We start from the raw sequence: 25,814 nt of genomic DNA, 5'->3' as shown, positions 1-25,814 counted from the left end.
CTAAAAAGCAGCACATTTCATGAATGACAAATCCTAACTATATATGGGATAAAACTGGAGATTTCTAAAACTCGTTTTAGCGCTAATGTTTAAAACAAGAAATACTGTTCCAGAACTGCAACAATTCTCTTGACAAAATTCCCATAGTTTCACTTAGGAGCATAAAAGTAGACTTATAGATCGTCAAAGGGCAAGTTCAGGATATGCCATACGGAAGAGATCAGATCTGGCGCTCTTTTCGCTGGGTTGGAAAGCAGGGGGAGTGGGCTTTCTCTGTCTGCGAAGGAGTTAGAGCAGGGCCGTTGTGCGCGCTAGACGGACGGTCGCATGTTGCTGCTCCTTCCTGCAGTGCCCATGAGTCTGTTGCTTCTGGCGGCAACGGGATGCATCTTGCAAGGTGGGACCAGTCTTCATTGTTTATTGTTTTCTGTTAATTTTTTTTTTTTTTTTTTTACTTAAAACTGAATTATTGGGTCAATGGATATCAGTTTACATTTTCAGAAGCTTCCATGCCTCAATAAATGAACTTTGCAAAGTTCTGATATTTGTTGATCTTGATAAAGCAAGAAACTTCATCATTTTCTTTAAATTAGTTTTTTCTTTCTCCGGTTTCGTTAGGAATCAGAGGCGGTGAATAGTCTATTTAGCATAAATACATTTTTCTGAATTTTTGAGCTATATTTTGCTTTTGATTTTGCATTTGTAATTTTACAGTTTTATCTTGGTGTGGTAAATTGCATACTTTCATTTTATTAAACTGATATGTTTGCCTTGAATTTTGCTGATAAATAATATCGTTAGCTACCACTTATGAAAAGGAGAAAATAACTATTATAGTAACGGCAAAATTACTGAAATAGCTATTACACGATTAGGTTATGGTGTTATAAAAGATTTTAGTTTTTCTCTCAATAAACATAAGAATGGTGGAAGTAGTTATTTGATTACATTTGGTATCAGAAAAGAAAAATATTACTTATCTATCAAAAAAGAAAAATATTAGTTATTCTTTAATAATCTTTCCAAAGATAGAAAGATACTAATAACATACAAATACATAATCAAGTAAAATACTAATACATAATAAAATACGTTTAATGTAGGAACGAAATAATATTCACGTCTTAGATACCAGCCGCGACATGAATATGGTTTCAATACTTCATTCTGTGTCGCGGAATACTTGAAACATTAATGACTGTTTTCAAAGTTTCCGCAAAAGAGAAAAACTTAAAAATGCTTCTTCTTAGTATTTAAAAATACTTCTTCTTACATATCAACAGACGTTTTATTCTATTGACAGACATAGTGTTCTCTTTCACTGCTTGCTGCCAAGCTCACCTGCAAAATTTCATTTACCTTCTTATTGAATTTCCGTCAGCAAATTTTCTATATTTGTAATTTTTTAATTAAATTAGAACTTGGGTTCATCTCTTTGTCTTTCATGTATTCTTCTTTCAATCGTAAAAATTACGGTACTGAGCTGAACGAAATTTATAAGCATTTTTAAATGCCCTAAATTAATATCAATGTCCTAGAATAATTTCAGAAACCAGAAATTATCTCCTCAGAGACAAAGCATTTATGATGTCAATAGATGTAAAATTTATGAACGTTTTAGTAGAATGGAATAAAAAGTTACTGATTCAATTCCGCTACTTATTTGCTTATGCTAATTTTGTTTATACTATTGAATTATTGATGCAGAGTATTAGAACGATATGTTGGTTATGTACAATTATATTTTTAACTGTTTACCTGGGACAATGCAAGTTATAAATCCTAGTATCAATTTTTATTTTCAAAACGATTTACTCTAAAGAGACTTTTAAGGAAGCGATCTAAGATTTGGCTTAAAAGTTAATTTTTACCGTTGTTAAAGTTCATTAAAGGCTTCCCACATTTAATTTTGTGAATGATTTTTCATTTTAGCAGTTATTAGAAATTGTACATTTTTAACTTAGTAAACGAAAATATTCTTAATGAATTTCTAATATGTGAGGTCTTAAAAACATACGTTTTGTTGTCACATGTAATTGAAATAATAAAAATTTTACACTGTGGTAAAATTTTGACAACAAATAATTTTCTAAAATTCGAAAGCTATATAAAGATTAAGTCGAAATTACATATTCCTCTTTAATCAACTCTTCAAGTATTAAATAAACATTTAGAAATTTATAATTTGCTTTTATTTATTTATATATTTATCATTTATTTTTTTGCATATACATATATATTCTATTTACTGAAATGTATAGAGATTATAAAGAGTTTGCAGCGCAGAGAGATAGGCATTAGAAAAAATAGGCAATGTAGAAATTCCGTTACGAAATACATAAAATAAAATTCAATATGTATTAAAAACTCTTAACTCTTTCCGGCAAATAAATGAAGGTTGCTGGCCAATAGAAAGAGCACATAATATTGCAAATCATTCAGCCTCTCGAAAATATCATAAAATGAACTTCTTATTCCACAGTATTAATTAATTCGCAAAAATGTTAAAATTTTATTATTAATGGACGTATAATACTTTTTGTCTGTTTACTTAGTTGCCCAGAGTCCACATTTCGTCGAATGGCTAACACACCCTAATACTAATAATACATCCGGGCTCAGCTATATACCGGCTTATGGGCTGGCTGCATGTGTGTTTCTTGGCTTTGTTCCATTTGCAGTGTGAATATGGCTTATTCCATTTCGAACGACCTCTAACAAATCGCCCGATTTAAGGCAGATAGCCTTCGTGCGCTTTTCAATATTGAATTAACTAACGTTTCACTGTTAATCTATATATTAGGTTCTAATTAAAACTTTAGTATATCATTCAACGCAATCAAACTTCGTATGAGAGTAACGAAAACTCTTTTACAGTCTTTTATATGTAGCAATACATATCAAATATAAAAACTCTTTCAGTATTAGAGCAATTGTTGGTAAAATAGTTTAGGTTGAAAAGTGATTGATTAAGAAAAAAAGGAAAAAAATATATACTGAGATAAATTATCATTTATTTTCATTAAATATTTGATTATTACAATCCCAAAACTCTTATTGGATATTTTATGTCCAAGCGTTTACTTTTATAAATCAGCATAGTAGAAATCTAAAACTACTCTTGTTTCGTTAGAAATATCCTTTTATGCCAAAGTACATAATGTTTGTCTGTCAAACATAAGAGATCCCTTCATAAAGGCCTTTCAAAATGTTATTTGCTAGCATTTGTGTTAAATGTGGATAAAATACTGAATATTTTACGCAGCTAGTTCATTTTTCTTTAATGTTATAAACATAGGGACCAATGCCGTAATCCAAAATAATTAACAGTTCTTAAAGTCTTCTTTTGTCTAAAGTCTTGTGGTATAGCTTACATATTTTACATTCAAAACAGGATTAAATAAAACAATATATTTAAAAATTTGCATGTACTGTGTCAAGTAAATATAAATCTCAATAAGTTGGGCTTGCTCACGAAGAAGCAATTCATAATAAGGATGATAACTTTTTATGAGTATAACATTAGATCTTATGAGACCCAGTGGTGTAGTGACTAGCGCGTCGCGCAGTAGCACCACAAGTCCAGGGTTCGATCCCCTTGCTGGGCAAGGTTGGCACAGCCTTTCATCCCTTGAGTGGGTCCATAAAATGAGAACCAGGTTCGCTTGGAGGCTAAACACCGGGGTTCTTGCAATAAGCTGACCACTTGTCCAGACAAAAGATGCTCAAGCACCCCGGGGGCTATGGTCTAGATAGCAGATATCAGGGCATTGCCGGCCGTGGCTCTCTAAGGGCTGTTTGTGCCGCTGAGGCTTTACTTTTAACATAGGTCTTTATGAACAAAATGAAATTTTAAGTAAATAATCGCATTTTCGGGAATCTGTAACTGAGTAACGAAACAAATGAGATAAACTAAAACTTGAAGCAAGAGTATTCTGCCATACGATAATTCATAAAGACGCGTTAGGGAAAAATAACATACAAGGTGAAGAATTACAGGTGGAAGTTATTTCATGAAATAAAGGTGGAATCTGAATTTCATGAGAGAAGAAAAAACTAAATGAAACTAATTATATCAGCATAAGTGTAAATAATTATTAAGCATAAGAAATAAAGGCACCTTATGTCATCATTATCTCTTTAGGAGTTTAATTTGTTACATCATACGAAACATTGGGGTATATGTCGAAGAGAGGCCTGCCTCATAATTAGTTGGAGCATGTTTAAAATTTTTATCCTTGTTGCAAAACTGGACGCTAAAATTTGTTCGTAAGCAGCATACAGATATATGCAACTAATGTACTATTTTATGCACGATAAACCAAATATTTAGGCGAAATACCCTCATATGCGGTCAGGTCGTAAATTTAGAACCCCTTTTTTCACAGGGGGGCTGAAAAGTAGGGGATAATCTTGCTAGTGGTCTTGAGAAAATGTGGGGTCGTTTAAACATCTAACTTCTCTACATTCAGTTTTATACAGAGGAAAATACAAATTGAATTCTTCGAATGAATGCAATTTTGTACAATGAAAATGTATTACTTAACGATAAACTGTAAGATAAATAACATTTTTTTTAAAGCCATAGGTGTAGAAAGACAGATATTTGTTACACGAATGAATTTGTAGTAAATATTGAGTTTTTCATTTCAAATGCTATGTTCCATGTATGCGAAGTAGCTGAGTATGTGAGATAATAGTCATAACCGAATGGCTTTCAACCTTTTCACGGCTAAGGACTGTTTCTCAATTACATTGTGGTCGCTGCTTTTTGGTTAATTTTCTAATGACATATAAACAATAGTTGTTTTTATTTGAGACTTATGAATAAAATAACGCAAACTAGACTGGAGAAAATTCTTAAGAATGAAGTTAAATAATACTGAAAGATACATTATTGATGCTCTTTTGTGTTTATATGTAGTAGTATTAACTACTACTATAATCCTTAAATGGAATCCTTAAATTATATATATCTATGTATAGGTATATATAAATGGAACCAAATATAGAACAAGGTATAAAATATCTTTATTATACAATTTTCATTACCATACGTATATTTACGTAATATCAATATAACTAGTTAGTTAGGTTTGGTACATATATAATTTATTTTTTATATTTTGTATTTTTTGTATTAGATTCAGTATTATATACGTATCTGAAGTTTAATTTGTTCTCTTTTTGGGTTACGACTTTAACCCATTAACCGCTGGTGTTGCGTTGACCCAACGGTCAAAATAAATGCGTATATAAATATAACTACCTAAGATATTTTATACCAGCAGATGATTTTATGTAGGGAATATTATGAAGATTATTTCTGTAAAAAAATATTTGTCTTCAACAATCATTTTTTTTATAATAATTAATCTCATACTTTAAGCAAAAGTTTCGACCGGGTAGTTTTGCTGAAAATATTTAAGGAAATAATTGCCGTCTTTATGAGTGATTTATTTTTAGTCAAGGTCACCGTTTATCAGAACATTACATCAGTAAGATGTTTATATTTGTGTTGGGAAGGAAGGGAAATCAGGTGTTGCGCTGACGCAACGTCAGCAGGAAACGGGTAGTCAATCTCCTTTTTCACTCATTCCTTTCGATGTTCTCGTTCATGTTCTGGTTGTTCTAGAACGAGGTATCTTACATTAGGAGAAGCCGTTCAAAGATTTTTTGGTGAAGAAACAGATGATGATAATGTTAGTAATGAGCAGAATGAAACTCATATTGTTGTTGTTCCCCCAGAAATTGCAGAAACTAGTGACGAAGAAGAAAGGAATGGCAATGTTTTAAATAATGATAAAGATATTTTACCAAATGATACTGCTAGGGAAGTTGAAATTCACGTAATAAGTAAGTTTCAGCCTTCTAAAAGCAGTTATAATAGTCATACTAAAAAGTTTAAAAAGCAGAAGACTGAAATTTTGAAGTGGATAGAAAAGGAACTGTTAGTTATGTCTCAGGAAGAACATGAAGAAAGAGATACTAGAGAAATTATAAAAGACAAAATCTAAGGTAAAGCTAGTGCAAAGATTTTCGATTTTCTTTTTGGTTTAGACATTTACTCTCTTCTCGTTGAATAGACAAATATATGCGTTCAGAAAAAAAAAATGCCCAGAATTTATTGCATCTGAAGTTTATATGAGAAGATTTATTGGAATATTATTGCTTACAGGATATCATTCTTTACCTCAAGAAAAAATGTATTGGTCTTTTGATAAGGACATTTATGTTCTTGTTGTACGAGAATCGATATCACGTTTGCAGTACAGGAATATGAAGCGGAACTTACATTTGACAATAGTCAAATTGACAGTACTGATAAATTATATGACGTGATTCCGTATCTAAACTTACTAAATATCACCACTTTTTACAACTGGAAATATACTCTTTTAGATTTCAGACGCGAAAATGCATTATTCCTTTTGAAAACTTCTATTGAGAGCGTAGAATTAGCCAGAAATAGATCAACAACAGGAAGACCTCGTAAATTCAGCATTCAAAAACCATTGCATGGAGATGATAGACATCTGTCGTAAAATCCGTTGATAACAAAAGACTTTGTTGTAAAGAGTACCATAGCCAGACTGTTTATAGATGCAAAGTACGTAATGTAGCTTTACATCATGACTGTAATCAAGCTTTCCATGCTTGAATCTTTAAATTGAATAATCTTTATTTATAAAACAAATACAGTGTATATTTTAATATTAAATTAATTACAAGTAAAGCGATTTGTAGATTTATAAAATGTTATACAGCTAAAAAGTAATGCTGCGCTCCACTCCAAAAAAAAAAAAAAAAAAAAAAATCGCACGAGTACAATCCTACTCACTAAACATCCGTAGTCTTATTCCACTGACGTTGCGCGAACGCAACACTCGCTTTTACCACAGGTAAAAAAATTTTTTTTTATTTTCAATCTAAATTTTTGTTATAAATGCTTTAATTTAATTTAATATTTGTTATTATTTCCATGAGAAAAGAAATATTCCTTATAGTTTTGGCGGTTAATGGGTTAAGTGAGAAAGAATTGTTAGGGCCTTCATAGGGATTTATTATATACAATCAGTTAGGATCCAACTTTTTCTTTCTTTTAATCATTATATATATTGGAATACTACTTGATAAGTATACATAAAATATAGCAGTTTTTTAAGCCTCTTATTTATATATCTATTGTTTGGTCTGGTTTGTTTGATTATAGCAAAGCATTCGACGGTTATTTGCCTAAGGGTGCCTCGTGGAGAACTTTCTAAGCAAAACTGACTCTTATGCACGTTACACGTGGGGAAAACCTCGAAAATGCCAATACAGCCATCCTCGTCGTTCCGGATTCGAACCCCGGATCGACCTGCCAGTGTTCAACGACTTTACAGCTCAGCCGCTAGTGAGCCACACACACACACACACACACACACACATCCACACATATACATTAAATATTATTTACATGTCGTTTATAAAGTATAATTGAGTGCAATTTAATCATAAAGAGTTAGAAAATATTCTACGGAATTACTTCACTTCGTAGACTTTTTGTTAAGCTTCACCATATTTCTTAAAGAGAATCTTAATGCTAGTTCCATTTCTAAGCTCTTTATGTACCTTATTTTTCATGCTTTGAATTATATTTAGAAAATTATTTCACTTGGTTATAGCTGAAAATGCATTTTTTATTGAAGAATTTAAGGGTAAGAAGATAATTATGCCCTTTTCTAATTATTCTTGAAGCATTTAAATTTTTTAAAAAAAGCGCACATTAATACGGATCACTGAATGAAAGTGCTCGATACAAGACAGATTAATTAGCTACTAAATTTTGATTTTCGGTAAGTAAAAAGGAATTCATCTGCATTCTATAAGAAAGTAAATATTCAAGAAATGTTTTTTTTTCCAATTCTCGCAGTCATAATATTTTTCTTAAATATTCAGCTAATTCATATTCAAATATTCAAATCCATTACAATAAGTAATAAATCAATACAGTAAATAAATAATTAAAATCAATTAAATGGAATTTTAATTGATTTTAATTGCCATTTTCCCTCTGATAAACCCCTCTTTAGAGTTCAATGGCACTCGATCAGGTTTTGTTGGGGGTTCATTTTTCTTTATGGTATGCTTACGTTATATATGTATGTATTATGCATTGCTCATACTCGTCAATTGCAGCTTTTAATATTTTTTGTAAAAAAACAATATGAGAATCCAGAAAATGATTCTTAGCGACGCTAAAACTATTATTACTAGGCACTCTCATACCACAGTGTTTAAAAAAAATCCTATTGTTTAAAGGTAGATTCTATGCTCATATTTTAGTCTAAAATTAAAAGCTGCGAGTCAAAATTAAGGGGGTTGCTCTTAGAAAGTTTCAATTAGAAGTAGTTATAGGAAATGTTAATCAATACTTATAATCTTACGGATTAAACACTTATTCCCTATTTGATCACGTGTATGGCAAACAGATATTCGTCATTCATAAAGAAAAGAAAGGTGAATCAAAATGAGTTATATTCTTGTTTTTCCAACTGCAAAAACATCTTAAGATACTATCGGATTTAATCTTTAAATTATTCCAGTAATAATCAGATCAATGGGGCCCATAATTCTTAACTATAATTTACTAATGCAAATCATTTTGGTTTCAGAAAGCTTTCATTAATTACGTTAATGATATATAGTGAAATACTGATACTGAATGAGACCTAAAAAGACTATTTTTAAAAAAATATATCTCCCCTTATGATCCCTGACACAGCCGTTTACTTTCCCCTTTGCCAAGCCACCATTTAGGCATGTTTCTGTTTCTTTTTTATTATTCTGCTTAATGAAAACACTCATTAACTTTGATAAAATGTTAATTTGCTATTCTCTCGATTTCAAAATGATTTTAAAGCATATATGGAAAGACAAGTTTTCCATTTCCTGTAAGAAAACTACATTCAATTCACTTTTTGTTATTTTTGTTGTAACAAAAGATAACAAAAAGCAATCCAAAAGTTCACTGAGTTAGTGTTTGACATTCTTTACAAAAAAAAAAAAAAAAAAAAAAAAAAGGTGAAAGTATTACATTCTTCAAAATGCCATTTTTTGAGTAAGAATTCTGTGCAATAAGTGTGAGGCTTATATAAATTAAATTAAATTAATTAATTGTTTAAACTTTTCTTCATTAAAGTTACTAAAAAAAGAGACTTGGGCATTTTAGAGGACTATGCAGGCCCACTCTTCGTCAGAAATGAAGATTATTTTTTTTCAACATTGTTTAAAATATCTCACATGAAGGGAAATTAAATTTGATTTAAATTAATATTTTAATTAGTTATTTTGCGAAAATATATAAAATAAGCTACTTCTGATGATATTGCCAAGAATTTGTAAAAACCAAAATGCAAATAATACAAATTGAATTTGTATTAATTAAATATATATGCTTTTACATTATAATTTAACATTCTTCTACTGGTTAACATTAGAGTTTAATAAAATAAACCCCCATAATTTCAATAAAGGGCTAATTATATATGTACTGTAAGTCGAGAAAGATTTTTAAAAATAAAAAAGCAAAGAAATGTAACATAAGATTTAGTTCAAATTTTATCAAATGAGAAGATAAACATGCATGTCAGTGTAATGCTTAAAATTAAGTAAAAATTCAATGTTATAATTTAGCGTAGATTTTAATCAAAACTCTACCGTTCTCCGTGGTGAACAGGCACAGATCTCTCTTCGTCAAGAGCAAAAAAAAAAAAAAAAAAAAGCATTCTGCTGAGTTTTTTTAAATTTTGGTTAATTTTAAACATTAATTTTATATTAATATGCGGCTTAAGTGTTTGTCGCCGATAGTTTATTGATTCCTTGCGCAACTGTAAATTGTTTTATTCCCCGTGCAGTGCAGCGTGTGACGAATATTATCAGACAGCTAAGCCGGAAAAAATAAAAATAGAAGAGCACGTGCATTTAACATTTAATAAATAAATTTAACATCTATATATAATTGAATTCGGAAATATGCAACCGACAACGATGAAAAAACAAATAAAATGAAATAAATAAATATCTTTATTATATGAGGCTTAACTGTCTGTTTGTCGCCGATAGTTTATTGGTTGCTTGCGTAATTGTATTAGCCAATGGGGTGAAGTTGCCACGGCACAGGGTTGCCGTTTCAATTGAGACGTAGACAATTTCCTGTAAAACTTGCCTTTGCTATGACCATTAACAAGTCTCAGGGCCAAACGCTTAAGCGTGTTGGCATTTTTTTACCTGAGCCTGCATTTGGACACGGTCAACTTTATGTTGCCTTTTCAAGAGTTCGTGAAAGAACGGACGTAAAATTAAAAATAATGGATGGTCCTCCTCTGCAATTCAAGCTTAAAAATGATGGAAACATCTACATAAAAAATGTTGTGTACAAAGAGATCTTTGGCATGTGAATTAGCATTTTATTATTTAAATCACTTTGAGCATCATTTATTGAGCTAGCTGTGGCTCTTAAGAAATGTACCGCCAGTGTTTTCCTTCATTGCACTCTACTTTAAGCAATTAAGCAAGTAGAAGGAATTTTCTCAAAACCTGTTAGCGGGTAAAATTCCACCGCACTTTAATGAAGTTGAACTTACTTTTAAAGAAACTGTATTCATCATTAGATCTATGCTGCATTTATGCTAAATTTTAGGTCGCATTTCTGTATATACTCATTATTTGTGCAGCTCAAAATGTTGTTCTCATAATAATCGTATTTAAAAATTATTCTATTTATTAATTATTATAATTATTATTACCATTTATAATAATTCTTATTATTAACAATTTTTTAACAATTATTCTCCCAAACAGGAAAAATATAATTTTCTTTAGTTTTTAGATTAGGACTAGTGGACAATTAGTTCATTCTTTCCAAGCAACAACCAATGCGTAAATAATCGTTTTGTTGCCAAACTAGGAAACAAAATCTTTTGACACTTCAGGTTAATACGTATACATATAACGTTATGATTTAAATTTAATGTAATATAAGAACTTTTTCTCAAAATCAATAAAAGAATTAACGTGGGAATAACATACAATATCAATTATTCTAACCTGAAGCAAAAAGGTTACAACAGCAGATATTTATTTAAAATGCTGACATTAACGTAAAGTTTTCGACATACAATGACGTCACACGCAATCGCGTGCTTTCTTCAACATCAGAATATAAAATTTCTTATAAACAGCCTTAGACGGAAAAAAAAAAAAAAAGAAACGACGCAACTAGAAGGAATGGGACCATAATCGACGAAAGTGATGTACATGTACAGGAAACCAAATGATTACAGTTCGAGAAAAATCGGATGATTTATTCAAGTGATAGAGCTTCACAAAGTGAAAAAGTCAGTAACGCGTTAGTCCACCTCTGACCCTTATGCAAGCAGTTATTCGGCTTGCCATCGATGGATAGAGGTTGTCCTCCTGAGGGATATCATGTGTAATGTTCGGCAAGCAGTAGAAACATGTTCAGTGTGGGGGCTGGCATTATCTTGCTGAATAGTAAGCCCAGGGTGGCGTGACATGAAGGGCAACACAACGGGCCTTAGAACTTCGTCGACACACCGCTGTGCTGTAAGGTTGCGACGGATGACAACCAAAGGTTTCCTTCCATGAAATGAATGGCACCTCAGACCATCACTTCCCTGGTTGTCGGCCTGTCTGCCGGAAGATAGTCAGGTTGGTATCACACAGCTGTCCGGGGAGTCTCCAGACTAGCCTCGGGTCATCGGGGCTCAGTTCAAAGCGGGACTCAGCATTGAAGACTATTCTACTCCAGTCAGTGACATTTCAGTGCGAATGAGCCCGACACCACTTCAAACGGGCTTGACGTTGTACAGAGGTCAATGGTAGTCGGCCCAAAGGACGCCGTGACCTAAGCCCCCTTTCTGTGAGCCGTCTATGAATGGTCCTTGCGAACACTGAAGCACTAGTTGTACGTACAATCGATGATAATGATGCATCTGTAAGTGCCGATCTGATGATTGCTCAGTCTTCACGTTCTGTCGTTTCTCTAGGCCTACTGCTTTCTTCTTCACGTTGTGTGCGGTCATGGTTCACCCATTCCTGCCAACATCGTCTAGTGGCATCGCTTTTGCTCAAATGTCAAGCTATTCGCCCGTTAAGGCCAACCGGCTTCCTTGAGCCCAATACACGACCTCTCTCAAATTCTAACATCTACACACATCGTTCGCGTACCTGTATGCGAGGCATAGTTACTGTCTACCAGAGTATACGGAATGAAATTGGTAAAGAAATTAGGACCTGGAATCCTAATTTCTCGTCTTAAATATCTTGCCAGTTGCGCTGTAGCGATAACCGTTCATTCATTGGCAGCCAAATTGTAAAGTTTTGCATTCTCCGTCAAAACCTGTATGCATTTAAATTTGTTTCCAATTTGCTTTATATCTTCTAGGTGCGTTCTGGTGAGTCTAAGAGTGTACATGTGGCTTAAGTGCTTTTCGCCGATAGTTTATTGGTTGCTTGCCTAATTGTAAACTGTTTTATTCCCCGGGCAGTGCAGCACGTGACGAATATTATGAGAAACCTAAGCCGAAAATTACTTACTCTACGACTTGAAAGCGAACAGTAACAACACTTTTCAGAAAAATGCATTTTTATCTCCATTGACTCCCGAGATTTTTGCCACTCGGAAAAATGAGCGTGAAAATTAGCGTTTGCAATTAATATTTCGGTTAATTAAAGTCGTACGAAGATGAGGATGCTGAAAAGTGCTTTCCACGACTTTTTGGTATCCGGGGGTACCTCTTTCGAAACTCAACTCCCCGCCGTTTCGGAGGAGATGATGCTACAGCAAACAAACAAATAGCCGCACAGAAATTTTAATAGTATAGATTATTTAACATTCAATAGATAAATTTAACATCTATATATAATTGGATTCGGAAATATGCAACCGGCAACGATGAAAAAACAAATAAAATGAAATAAATAAATATCTTTATTATATGCGGCTTAAGTGTCTGTTTGTCGCTGATAGTTGATTGGTTCTTGAGTAACTGTACTAGCCAATGGTATGAAGCTGCCACACACAGGGTTGCCGTTTGAATTGAGATGTAGACAATTTCCTGTAAAACTTGCCTTTGCTATGACCACCAATAAGTCTCAGAGCCAAACGCTTAAGCGTGTTGGCATTTTTTTACATGAGCCTGCATTTGGACAAAGCCAATTTTATATTGCCTGTTCAAGAGTTCATGAAAGAACATACGTAAAATTAAAATTAATTAATGGTCCTCTGTAAGGCGAGGTTAAAAATAATGGAAAGATCTACACAAGATATGTTGTGTACAAAGAGATCTTTGACATGTGAACTAACATTTTATTATTTAAATCACCTAATCACCTTTACTTATTCAACTAGCGCTGGCTCTTAAAAAATCTACTGACAGTGGTTTCCTTCATTGCACTCTACTTTAAGCAATTACGCAAGTAGAAGGGGGGAAACCCCGTGCGGCAGTAAGCAAAGGAGCGACCTCGTCGCCTGCCCTGGGTAATTCAGGTTGAATTAGCAGACACCTTTGCAGAAATCATTTTAATTACAATTTATAATATCTAGAAGAGCGGTCATTTCGTATAACCGCCGGGTTTTCTAGTTATATAATAATAACATATTTAATGCTTGGAAATACTATTTTATTTCATATTTTCTAAACATAAAATTTAAAAAAAAAAAAAAAAAAACTCTACGACTTGAAAGCGAACAGTAACAACACTTTTCAGAAAAATGCATTTTTATCTCCATTGACTCCCGAGATTTTTGCCACTCGAAAAAATGAGTGTGAAAATTAGCGTTTGCAATTAATATTTCGGTTAATTAAAGTCGTACGAAGATGAGGATGCTCAAAAGTGTTTTCCACGACTTTTTGGTATCCGTGGGTACCTCTCTCGAAACTCAACTCCCCGCCGTTTTGGAGGAGATGATGCTACAGCAAACAAACAAATAGTCGCACAGAAATTTTAATAGTATAGATTTTTATGTTAGTGATTTTAAACTGTGTTAGCGATATTTTATATTAGTGATGCGGTACAGTGATATATTAAAATATATTATGAACACTTATAAGGTATTTCTACCACTTTCATGGTGTAGCGGTTCTGCACGCTGAGCCGGTATTCCAAAGGTCCTTGGTTCTATTCCCGGAGAAGGAGATTGCTCATTTTTAATCTTGCCTGCTTTCAAAAAGTACCTTATGTCTCTACAGTGGCGTCCGAGCTAAATGTGTGATGGATGATGACTCTCCTCACCCAGAATTTGGCGATTGGGTCCCCTAAAAACCCCAGTCGCCCTTTAAAAGGGAGAGTATATAAGGTATTTCTCCCACCTTCTTGGCGTGGCTTCATGGTGTAGTGGTTCTGCACGCTGGGCCGGTATTCCAGAGATTCGTGTTTCGATTCCCGGCGAAGGCGATTGCTCATTTTTCATCTTGTCTGCTTCCAAAAAATTCCAAATGTCTCTACAGACTTAAGTGAAAAATATTTAAGGAAGGGATTGCACATTACCTAATGAAAATAATGCGGATGAATACAGTTTTCCCTCTGTTTTCATATTAAAATGCCCTAGCAAATAGCTAACAATTAATTAGCTAGATGTGTAAGTTTCTCGTGAGTCTTCAAGCAATAATGTATAATTCTATTGAGACGGGGAGGACAAAAGCTTCAATGTTCATTATATCCTTAAAATAGAATTTATATTTTAGTCGGTTTGCTTTATTTATTTATGGCTAAGCACACTAGGGCTATCTGCCTAAGGGAAAGGATGCCTTCGTGAAGGACTGTCTAAGGGAAACTGTTTCGTATACACGTTACACATGGGTAAAACCTCGAAAACACCCATGCAGCCAGCCCGTTCGCGAGATTCTACCCTCGGACCGAATTACCAATGTTCAGCTACTTTACCGCTCGGCCGCTGGTCGGCCGTATTTTTTGGTCGTATTTATGCATTGTTTCTAAAGGTATACATACATTCTAAGGTGAAATGATGGCAATTTGTTAGTGCTTTCATGTATAGCATTAAATACATCTTACTTAAGTAATACATATAACTCTCTATGCAAACTAAAATTTACCTATATTTCAACTAAACCTAAAATTTTCCAATGGTTATACCTCCAATATCATATTCTCATACGATAACATTTTGTTCTAGTATAATTACAAGTATGTTACTCCGGCTATTTTAGATATGTGTCTTGTTAGTAGGATCAGGTAAGGACTCATCCGTGCTAGCACAATCCTTTTGTGATTTTTGCCAATATTTGCACAATTATGTAATGCTAAAAAGTCTGATCAGTAATATTGCTTACAAAATACTCCACAAACAGCAGTACACATATACTAACAAAACTCTAAAACTTCTTTCTCAGTTCTTCTTCTCATTTGATCCATATAACAATTTTAGGTCATACACGCCCCAGCTATCTCATATCCGCTGAATTGGGCACTAGCACAGACCATATGGAATAATAACCCTTGCTTTTGGATCATAAGCAAGTTCAACAGCGTTAAGCACTATGTAGCTCGTTTTTATTTGATTTGTCAATAAAGGTATCAGTACATTCAGTGCATTTATATATAACAGATTTATTTATAAAATAACATTTTGCATTTGCATATTCATGTCCCATTCTGAACTACAAATTTCTTTAATAAATAATAATTAAAAGTTAATTACTCTCTTAGATTTTTATTGCTTAAATTTTGAGAGAATATGCGATTTTATAATAATTAATAGTAATTATCGTAGGAAAAAAGCATGGGTTTAATTATTTCTTAAGTTAGGCATACTGATTCATCATTTTATCCGCTTATCTAATTAATATACTATTTACATGAATATACGTCATTTTAAATCAGCTTTATAATTTGAATAATAATCCTTTTAAAAGGATTTCGAGAATTGTTTTAAAAATTTAAGTTTGCTTAATTAACTCTAATTGCAGTTTTATTTCAAAGAATACATTCCTTTTCGAAGACTTTCAGTTAATGCTTTTAAAGGAAAGGTACTTAAAGAACAGCTACTTAAGGAAATTGCATTTAGGAAAAGAAATATTTAGACGATTAGCTCTCATTTTCATTTATAATTGCTAAGTCTTATTTCAGTTGTCTTTTATAATAGAGTAACAGGAATGTTAAGTTTTCATAAATGTTATTTTTAATAATGCTCCGAGGGAGTATTAAGTAACGTTCGATTATACTGTATGCAATTCTTAAAGACCTAATTGAGTGAGTCATCATACGAATTCTTTGAAACAATGAAGGATACAAGATGAAATTGAAAGAGAATATATGCCAAGGTAACTGGCACTGTCTAAACATTCTGTTATAGGTCATTCATCAATCACATTGGGAAAACCAATAAAAGGATTATGCTAGCGCGGATAAGTTGTTATCTGATCCTAATAACGAGGTAGAAATCTAAGCCTAGTAATACTTTTATCTATCACTAATGTCATAGTTTTTCCTATGACATAATAGAGCTAGTTTTGAAAAGATAATTAAGCAGTAATTTATGTCATAGTAAGTTTAAACAAAGAAAATATTGAGTGAATTTGATGCACCGAAAGTGAACTTCAGTATCTGAGTATAAATATATTTCAGTTTTTTGGTTAATTCCATTTTAGTTCCCAAATAGATTTTGAGCACACCAGCGGCCGAGCAGTAAAGTCGCTAAACCCTGTTAGTTTGTTCCGGAGTTCGAATCCCGGGGAACTGGCGTTTCTTTTTAACCCATGTTTAACGTGTATACGAGCCATTTCCTCTCAGAAAGCCCTCCATTAAGACATCCCTTCCCTTAGGCTAATAGTCCTCGTGTGCTTTGCCGTAATTAAATACACCACACGGCAAACAGAATTTTCCAATTATAGTAAACTCCAGATTAACCGAGGAGCGGACTAGAGAGTTACGGATTAAGGCGCCTGGTTTAAAAGTACGTTAAATTTATGTATTGCTGAACGATGAAAAAATTTATATCACAGATCGTCGGATAAAGCAAAAACATTTACAGGACGTATGAAAAAGAGAAAAATACGTTTGATAAGAGCAATGAAAGCCACTCATATTACAATATTTAGAAACTGTCTTTACTACGTAATTTAATTGCACATAATGTGGAATATATAAACATTGTTAAATAATCTGTTAAAAATAAATTATGGAACTGTAAAAATAAATTTCGTGTATAATATTAATCTTCTAATTACCATTGAGGTAGCATGAACAAAGACATTATTCGTTCTGTTTCGAAGTGTGTTCTTCTTTTGAATGCTGATTCAATTTGCATAAAAATGAACTCATTCTTCAAATGAAACTAAAAATACGAGTAAATTGTTAATAGTATTTCTCTATAAATTATAATATGCGTTATTTCTCTTTCCTATGGTTATATTTATCTGCTTTCGAGTTAATCGTGAACTTCGTCTCCAATATTAACCCGGTTAATCGAAGGTTTACCGCATTTAAATCTGACTCAGCAAAAATGCTATATAGTGCTTTTGGCACAGGGGTGGCCAACCTTTTTTTTCCTCTATCTGAGAAAAAAATTATGCGTGCCACTTTCAATTTTCCCAACATGTTAAAAAATATGAAAAAGTGAAAAAATGTTATTTATAGGCTGATTGTGGAATTGTAACTCAAATAGCACATTTGTTTTATGGAAGTCTGAATAGTGGACATTTAAAAAATAATATAATAAATAAAAATGAATTTACAGGTTAGGGTTTTATTGTCAATAAACATTTTAAAGGTACAATCAGTTAGGCTATGTATAAAATAAAAATGAACTTTTTTAAAACAATTAATTCTAAATAGCTGTCACACAGTCAGTACTTAATTAATGTGCTTTTTCTAATATGCAGTTTTTTTATCAAGTCATTTATATTAGTAATAGTTCTTGAATATCCTAACAAAATTAGGTGTTTTAGATGCATATCAATTAATCTTGAACAATATTCTGGTTTTATTATGCTCATAGTAAAAAACGTTTGTTCACAAACGTATGTTTATCCACACCTAAAACAATATCTGACAGCCAAAAAGTGTGAATTTGGAAAATTGCTTGTTACAAATTTCCGAAATTCAGTATAATTTGGATCACTTTCAGGTGAAATAAGTTCCTTTTATTTGCGTTTTACTGTAGTATGCTGCAGTAGGTGAATAATTTTGATTTGGATTTCCCTCTTGCAGAAAAATTGAATTATATATTTATTCTAATGTGTTTATGTGTGTATTTAAGGACGGAGTTGACACAAGCAATATTAATATTTTCTCAAATATTGCAATTCTTTAATAAGTATTCGCGTGCTACTGTCAAAACTCCGCCGTGCCACATGTGGCACGCTTCCCGCTGTTTGGCCATCATTGTTTTAGCATAAGAACAGAAATACTTAAAGTGGAAACTATGTATTCGAGTAAAATTGGGCAATAATCCATGACCTTTTGTTTATAACAAATGCTAACATATGAGAGTTTAATAAATTTATTCTAAACTTAAAAGTCGAAAATGTATGGTTAGGTTTAACAGCATCTTATTTCATAAACAGGCATGATGAATAAGAACATCTAGAATTGAGCGATACGTGATGAGTAACAAATAAAGAATAGCCACTTTATGTCAGAAGCATCATGTGACACTTAAAAAAGAACTCGATTAATTTCATTATTATTTTTTTCTGTTCAATTCCGTTAAAGCTGAGTAAAGTTAGAGATTTAATTCAGAGTAAACAGGAAGCATGAAGTCCTTTAACATAAACATTTTAAACTTGAATTTTATGTAAAAGGACATGTTTGGTATTCAGTGCTGTACCTTTAAGTTTAGAATAAATGTTTCTGTGGGTAAAATAAATGCATAAGAAAGCTTGAATGCTATAAATAATCGCTATTAACTGTCAGGTAAAGCATTGCCAATGTAGGCAGAAATTTTTCTTCTATTAAAATAACTGTACAATATTGATTTAATTACGAAATACAGTTGTGTTACTGTAAAAAATGTAAGAAGTTTGATAATGTGAAGAATAAATTTTCCCATAGATATTTAATAACAAAAGAAATATGCAAGTATTAATAAATAAACATTAAGGTATTGAATACATTTAAAGAAATGAATGAAATTTAATATTCATTTGCATACTGAATCCATAAAGAGAATTTTTAAAATTAACACAAATAAGCTTGTATACCCATGTAACTCGTTTTGTAACAGGGACTGCATTGAAAATACATAAGTATTAATTTTTAAAAATGTAATAATTTATGTTTTAAATAATGTAATGCACTAAACAAAAAACTTCTTCGAGTCTTAAATATTGGTTAATGTCCAAGAAAGTAAAGGTTATGTTTAATATCCACTTCCTACGCAAGAAATTACAAAACACAAAATAATAAAACTTCTCTTCGAATTTTAAGATTAATGTATGAGCGAAAAACGTGTGTTAATAGATGAATAAACAAGATCTCTCTTATTAATTAGCTGTACCTTTTAAACAAAACTTTTATTCTTTAATAGAGAGCTTCCTGCCAAACAGTGGATTAGATTTTATTGATTATTTTAGTTTAATTTTATTTATTGTAATATCATTTCCTAAGCTCTTAGAACTATTATTTTCATTATTTTTCAGATTGTTTGGATTTTGTTTCATTTATTCAATTGGGTTTAAATATAACATTAAGCATTTTTTGTTAGCTAAATTCAAAGATTTTGATTTGGAAGGCCTGTCTATAGTTTTAATGAACGTGCAAATTTGAAAGAAAGAGAAATTATGAATTAAAGCTCGAGTTTAGCAAATTCAGAAAAATTTCGCTGCAGCAAATATATTCAGAGGTAAATATTTTTTCTTTTGCGGTAAAGAATTAATCTGGATACAGAAATATGAATTAATTATTTATTCACCGTTATATTACGAAACTAATGACGTTGAGTACTGCAAACATAGTTCTCAAACAATCCATTTCAAGTAGCTTGATAATCAAAATTTTATTTTTATGTTTGAGTATGAAAGGAATTATATATTAGAACAAAAATCAGAAGATGTGATATTAGACAAAAGCAGGAAGATAATGGATGACTAAGACATTCTCAATAATGCAAATTAAGAACATTACCAACGGCATTTTATGTACACTGACGAGCAAAAACATTATGAGCATCCCCACATTTTTAATGAACTCGTCTGGATGACTTGGAGGGAACCTGATTAAGGGGGAATGGTATTTAACTGCCGCTGAAGAAAGTAAGAAATCATTCTTAAACTTACTTTTGCAAGTGATGGGGAATGCTACTGATCTAAGCGAATTTGATAGAGGGCAGCTTGTAATAGCCCGAAGATTAGGAAAGAGTATTTCGAAAACTACTCGGCTGGTAGGCTGTTTACGATCTGCCGTTGTTAATATCTATGCAAAGTGAATAAATGACGGTGAAACCAGCAGTAAATCTCAAGTGTTGGACTTCCACACATCATCAAAGAAAACGGACGTCGGAAACCGTCCCGCTTGGTACAGGAGTGGCTTAGCTGACAGTGCATTACAATGCAAGTCCAAGTGCGAATGTTTCAGAATACGCAGTTGAACGAACTCTGTTGGATATGGGACTGCGTAGCAGATGTCCCACTAGTGTGCCTTTGTCGACTAAGCGTCATTGTCAACTACGCCTACAGTGGGTCCGGGAACATCGAGACTGGTCCATAGATAAGTAGAAGGCAGTTAACTTGTCGGATGAATGGCGATTTTCATATTCGATTCGTTTCAGAGTACGCCGTTCTCCAGGCTAACAGTTGTTCCTCTCTATACAGTAGGTCATACACAGGCTGTTGGGGGCAGTATTATGCTTTGGAGAACATTCTGATGGGCGGCTCCGGGACCTAGAGTGAGTTATGGTAGAACATGCTGTAAAAGCTGCGGACTATCTGAACATAACTGCGGATCGGTTGCATCCCTACATGGCGTCTATTTTTCCAAATGCAACTGGAACCTTATAACTGGACAACGGCCATGTCACAAGACTGGAAATGTGTTGGAGTGATTCTAGTAGCATAAGGATGAATTCCAAGTAATGTCCTGGCCATCCCTAACGTGCCAGTTCTTAACCCGATAGAGCACATTTGGGATGTCATGGAGCGGCAACTCAAAGCTCAAACACCATGTCTGAATATTTCGACTTTGTGAGATCGCTGCTTATACATTTGGAACAACTTGTCTTCAGACATCTACCAAGAACTTGTGGCATGCATGCCAAGGTATGTTGCAGGCCGAAGGTTGTTACTACCTACGGTAATCCCACTAGATACAAAGCATGATCTTTTTATTAGTCAAACTGCTCTTTGCGACGCCACTGCCGATGGGCTCACTAGGTACAAAACAGCTCCCTTTTCGACCTGTGTTGTTGGAGCAAATCCAATTCTCATCACAAATGACGATTATGTCCTTGCGTTATTCGAGCAGATTAGTGCAGGCCCGAACACGCTTTTCCTTATCTGTTTGAGTGAGCTTATGCAGCACCCAACCATTAAACTTATATGTCAAGTTTATGCATAACGCGACTAAATAGACATGACACCCCTTAGTATCCTCTCGAGTGGTTGCATACTGATCTTCTTCCACACGTTATCGCAGGAGTTCCTCACCAATATCAGTAGGTCGGCCAGAGCGATGTGCTTCTTGAATGTCACAATTCTGTTTGTGACCTTTCGGTACCAAACCTTCACATTGTCATATGTTACCACATTAGCACCTAAAGCTGTATACATGATTTAGTGACATGATGTCGCTGATGTTTTCCCCGCAGAACTGTAAATAAATGATGGTCTAATCTGGGAGCGTGCTGGTGCCATTTCAGACACCTTGTACTTACGATAACGATATTTGTTTTACAAATTTCATAATACAGTGTTCTAAAGCAAGTCTCTTTCTTTCTAATGCCAAAAATTATTTGACAAAATATGAGGATACAGGTCAACGCAAACTGTTCGAGCAGACGATATTTGCGGTAGCGGGAAGCTTTCGTTAAAATCTGATAATTTTAGGAAAAAAATTATTAAGTACAGAAAATTAGGGAATTTTTCAAAAATTAAAAACTTGCTACACGATAAACATAGACTTTTTTGATAAACAGCAGGCTTCAAATTAATTTTATGTATTTCCTACTAGTGTTTGCTCTCTTACGTAAAGAATATAATGATAAACAAAAATTTTACAGATGCTCGAATAATAATAATTCTTGGACATTTTTAACTTGTTATAACTCAGGACGCCATTATTTGTAAGTACTCCCAGATCTGCATTTCTCTTAGTACATGTAATAGCTAACATACCTGTAACTCAAAGCATTTATGGGTTCCATTTGTCTTCTTTTAGCCACTCTAGGCTTTTCTTCTGGCAAATTTTACGTCACGTAGTTAAGAACGACATTATTTGTTCATCCTGCTCTAAAAGTTCATTTTAGTATGTAAACCTCAGTATGAAGATCAGCTGTCTAGAAATACTTTAAAATGTCTGTTGATATGTAGGACAGCCAATATCCTCCTTAATTTAGAGTTTGTAGATCAATAAAAGTGTCTGTCGCGATTAGCTTCCATAGAACATCTCTGAAGCACTTATTTTACATTCTGTGTTCTCCCATGCACTGCAGAAATTTTTTAACGAGTGATTACACAATTTCATAAGTACTTGTTTAATTATGTTCATTACATCCTTTTGCTATCATTTGGATTTCTTTCTATATTTTACTGCAGAAGAGAAAACATGTTGAAATTTGTATTAGCTATCGACTCTCACAAGACACCAGCCATGCATCAGTTGCCATACAGTGGAACCGTGATATAGTTTGGCTACGATTATTGATCTCTGTGTTTTAGAAAACTATTTAAATATACTGCAAATTGCAGTGTTATAGTAAATTTGCAGCGTATCAATAAGGAAGACAGTAGTTAACTTCCCGTGACTTCTTTCTAGGCTTAGATATGATTCATTTCTCAATGTTCTCAATGTAAATACATTTTGTTACATTTATTTTATAAATTATTATTATTATTATTATTTCAGAATGTTATTGAAAATATAATTGCAAACATTTGCTGTTTTAATTATTTTCCGACAGATTTCTAGCTGTTTGAAAAGCCACATTCTGCGACTTGAGCTTTAGTTTCTTTTTTCTCTACTTCAAAATATTTTAATGCTTTTCTTCTAAATATGGCAGAAATGAAAACAAACTTGTCTTTCTAAAAAATGCTCTATCAAATAAAGCAATAAAATAAGTATGTGGTATTTTATGAAAACGAGCCGTTTCAACGTGTACGAATATCTTAAATCTCTAAATTCGATATTGATTAATATTTTTACTACTCTATGAAAGTGAAATTTGCATGTGTTATTGAATCATGCAGATACCAAATGCGAAATACTCTCCTTCAAATTGCTCCACATTTTAAATAAATATATTTAATTATATACATTATATTACATAGTACAGTTACGTAGTAAATATGCGTTACACAACTCATCACACTACATTCTAAAACCCACAACATCTCTGGCCTAAACCACAACTTTTTTTCTCATACAGTTGGGGGTTGCTTCTACGCCGTCTATGGGAGATTTCAACACCATCCAAATAGATCAGCACTGAATTTTGCATATGGGTAGACGATAAATTGTAATAAAACATATTTTATCAACTACCCTTAATTTTAATATTTTTCTAAATAGAAATATTCGAAATGGACACAAAGAATTAATTCAAACCTTTATAAATTTTCCGATCAAAGCATTCTTTGGAAAGTTATAGTTATTACTTGTATGATATAATTATTTCTTCTTACACATAACTTCTGCTTTACTATGTAAGAGCAATTTTAGCTTTGACAGAAGGACAATATTTACCTGAGTGAATATGGTACCCCAAATAATATTAATACAGCTTCAATTATTTAATTTCTTAACAATAAAATTATGTCCCTATTATTAAAGGAGCTGGTATAAGAATTGAGCTTATTTTAGTACAAAGGATTAATTAGTTCAAATATCATAAGCATTCATGAGTGCTATGTTTTGAATTAAATATTGCTTTAAAATATAGTTTGCAAATAATCCAAAAATATTCTTTTGTTACATATAATTCATTTCCATTAAATCTATAGATAACTGGCTTCTCTTCTCAAAAGAGTACTCTGTCAATAAAGGTTATTTATTTTGTATTTTGGAGTAAATGTGTATGCAAAGAAGCAAATTTTTTCCCATTAATGCGACCGTAGTGATTAATTCAAATCACTATAGTGAAATTTACATGATGTACATAAAAAATATCAACATTAAAACTAGCATATTTTTAGCATTCTGAAAGTAACTTAATGTTAAAAAATGGTCGAATGAAATTTCATTTCGTATTGTTTGCTTTTCAGTCGAAAATTAATCACGTGAAACTGAATATTTAATGAAGCATAGAAGTGTACAGTTTATTTATTTTTCATTTTAAAAAGAGAATATTTTCCAACACAGCTTCGTTAAAAATCTGTCTAATATCTTGTGCTCTAGAAATTGAAAAGTAAATATTAGAAATACGTGAATACAAATAACTATTCACATATATTCCATGCAGAGTTATAGAAAGACTACCTGAAGTTATTATCCATGTACGTCTTAAATATTGATCCATGTACGTCTAATAAGTAGTTTCTCAAAATAAGGCAAAGAGTTTTATGAAATCAATTTCAGAATTGTATATGGGAGAACTCTCTAATTATAAATCTAAATGATTATCTATCCAAATGATAGCAAAAGGATGTGTTCATTACATCCTTTTGCAATCCTTTGGATTTCTTTCTATATTTAATTGAAAATTAAATATTAGAAATATGTGAATACAAATAACTATTCACATATATTCCATACAGAGTTATAAAAAGACTACCTGAAGTTATTATTTTCTTAATTATTGATCCATGTACTTCTAATAAGTAGTTTCTCAAAACAAGGCAAAGAGTTTTATGAAATCAATTTCAGCATTGTATATGGGAGAACTCTCTAATTATATAATAAAAATTTTGCATAAACCCATAAGACTGAAAATTGAGTTAAAAATCAAAAATTTGAGTATTCATGCGAGATTCTGACTTGGGTCCAGAAGTTTTTCAAACTTTTCAATAAAATATTTTAAATGCAGCTGTTGATTCAAAGCTGCTTATTTTCTAGATTAATGGCTTCTTTATTAGATTTATTTCTTTATTACTTATTTTATTCGGCTTTTATGTTATTTATTATCTTCTTTCTTTTTTCATCTTTCTTCATTTAATATGTAGCTTTAATCTTTAATATTGTTTGCATTCTAAGGGTACGTGGATTTGAAGTGACTGATCACGACACTTGATGAAAACACAATTTATTCGTGAGTATTACAGAACAGTTCCAAAGACGCGTTACAGTCGTCAAAAAACACGATAAACACGCTGAAACAATCAGCAACACAGCCTTCAGGCTATCAGGCAATAACGATGAAGACAGCTTCACCGCACAACTCTCGACTGGGCCTATCGCTCTCAAGCTAATCTCTGAACTCAAAATACTACTACTGAACTCAATACACTCAAGATACTCTTTACGATAAAACCTGCTACTCCACGTACAGTCAAGCTATTATTAGCTTTTGACCTGCCTTTAAGAACATTCTCGGGAAAACCGTAAAAATACGTTCTAGAATGTTCTCGGTTCGTCTACGGCATATCACCAATTTTGTCACGAAATGGAAAATTTCGCGCCAAATCTGACAAGCCTCTATT

At 32.6% G+C, this 25,814-nt stretch overlaps 1 protein-coding gene across 1 annotated transcript in view; it reads left to right on the top strand.

Annotated features, from left to right (window-relative positions):
- The first annotated feature begins 272 nt into the window (after window positions 1–272).
- Window positions 273–25,814, top strand: part of LOC118188802 (uncharacterized) — a 326,782-nt gene continuing 301,240 nt past the window's right edge. The window contains exon 1 of the mRNA XM_085812391.1: window positions 273–397. Within this exon, the coding sequence (XP_085668517.1) occupies window positions 328–397 (70 nt within the window). The 5' untranslated portion in view covers window positions 273–327. The remainder of the gene's footprint in view (window positions 398–25,814) is intronic.

Source organism: Stegodyphus dumicola, chromosome 3 (assembly GCF_044657685.1).
Source record: "Stegodyphus dumicola isolate Sdum_Otavi_A_Nest chromosome 3, ASM4465768v1".
NCBI lineage: Eukaryota > Metazoa > Arthropoda > Arachnida > Araneae > Eresidae > Stegodyphus > Stegodyphus dumicola.
The sequence above is the reverse complement of the archived record's forward strand: the minus strand, read 5'-3'. Positions and strand labels throughout refer to the sequence as shown.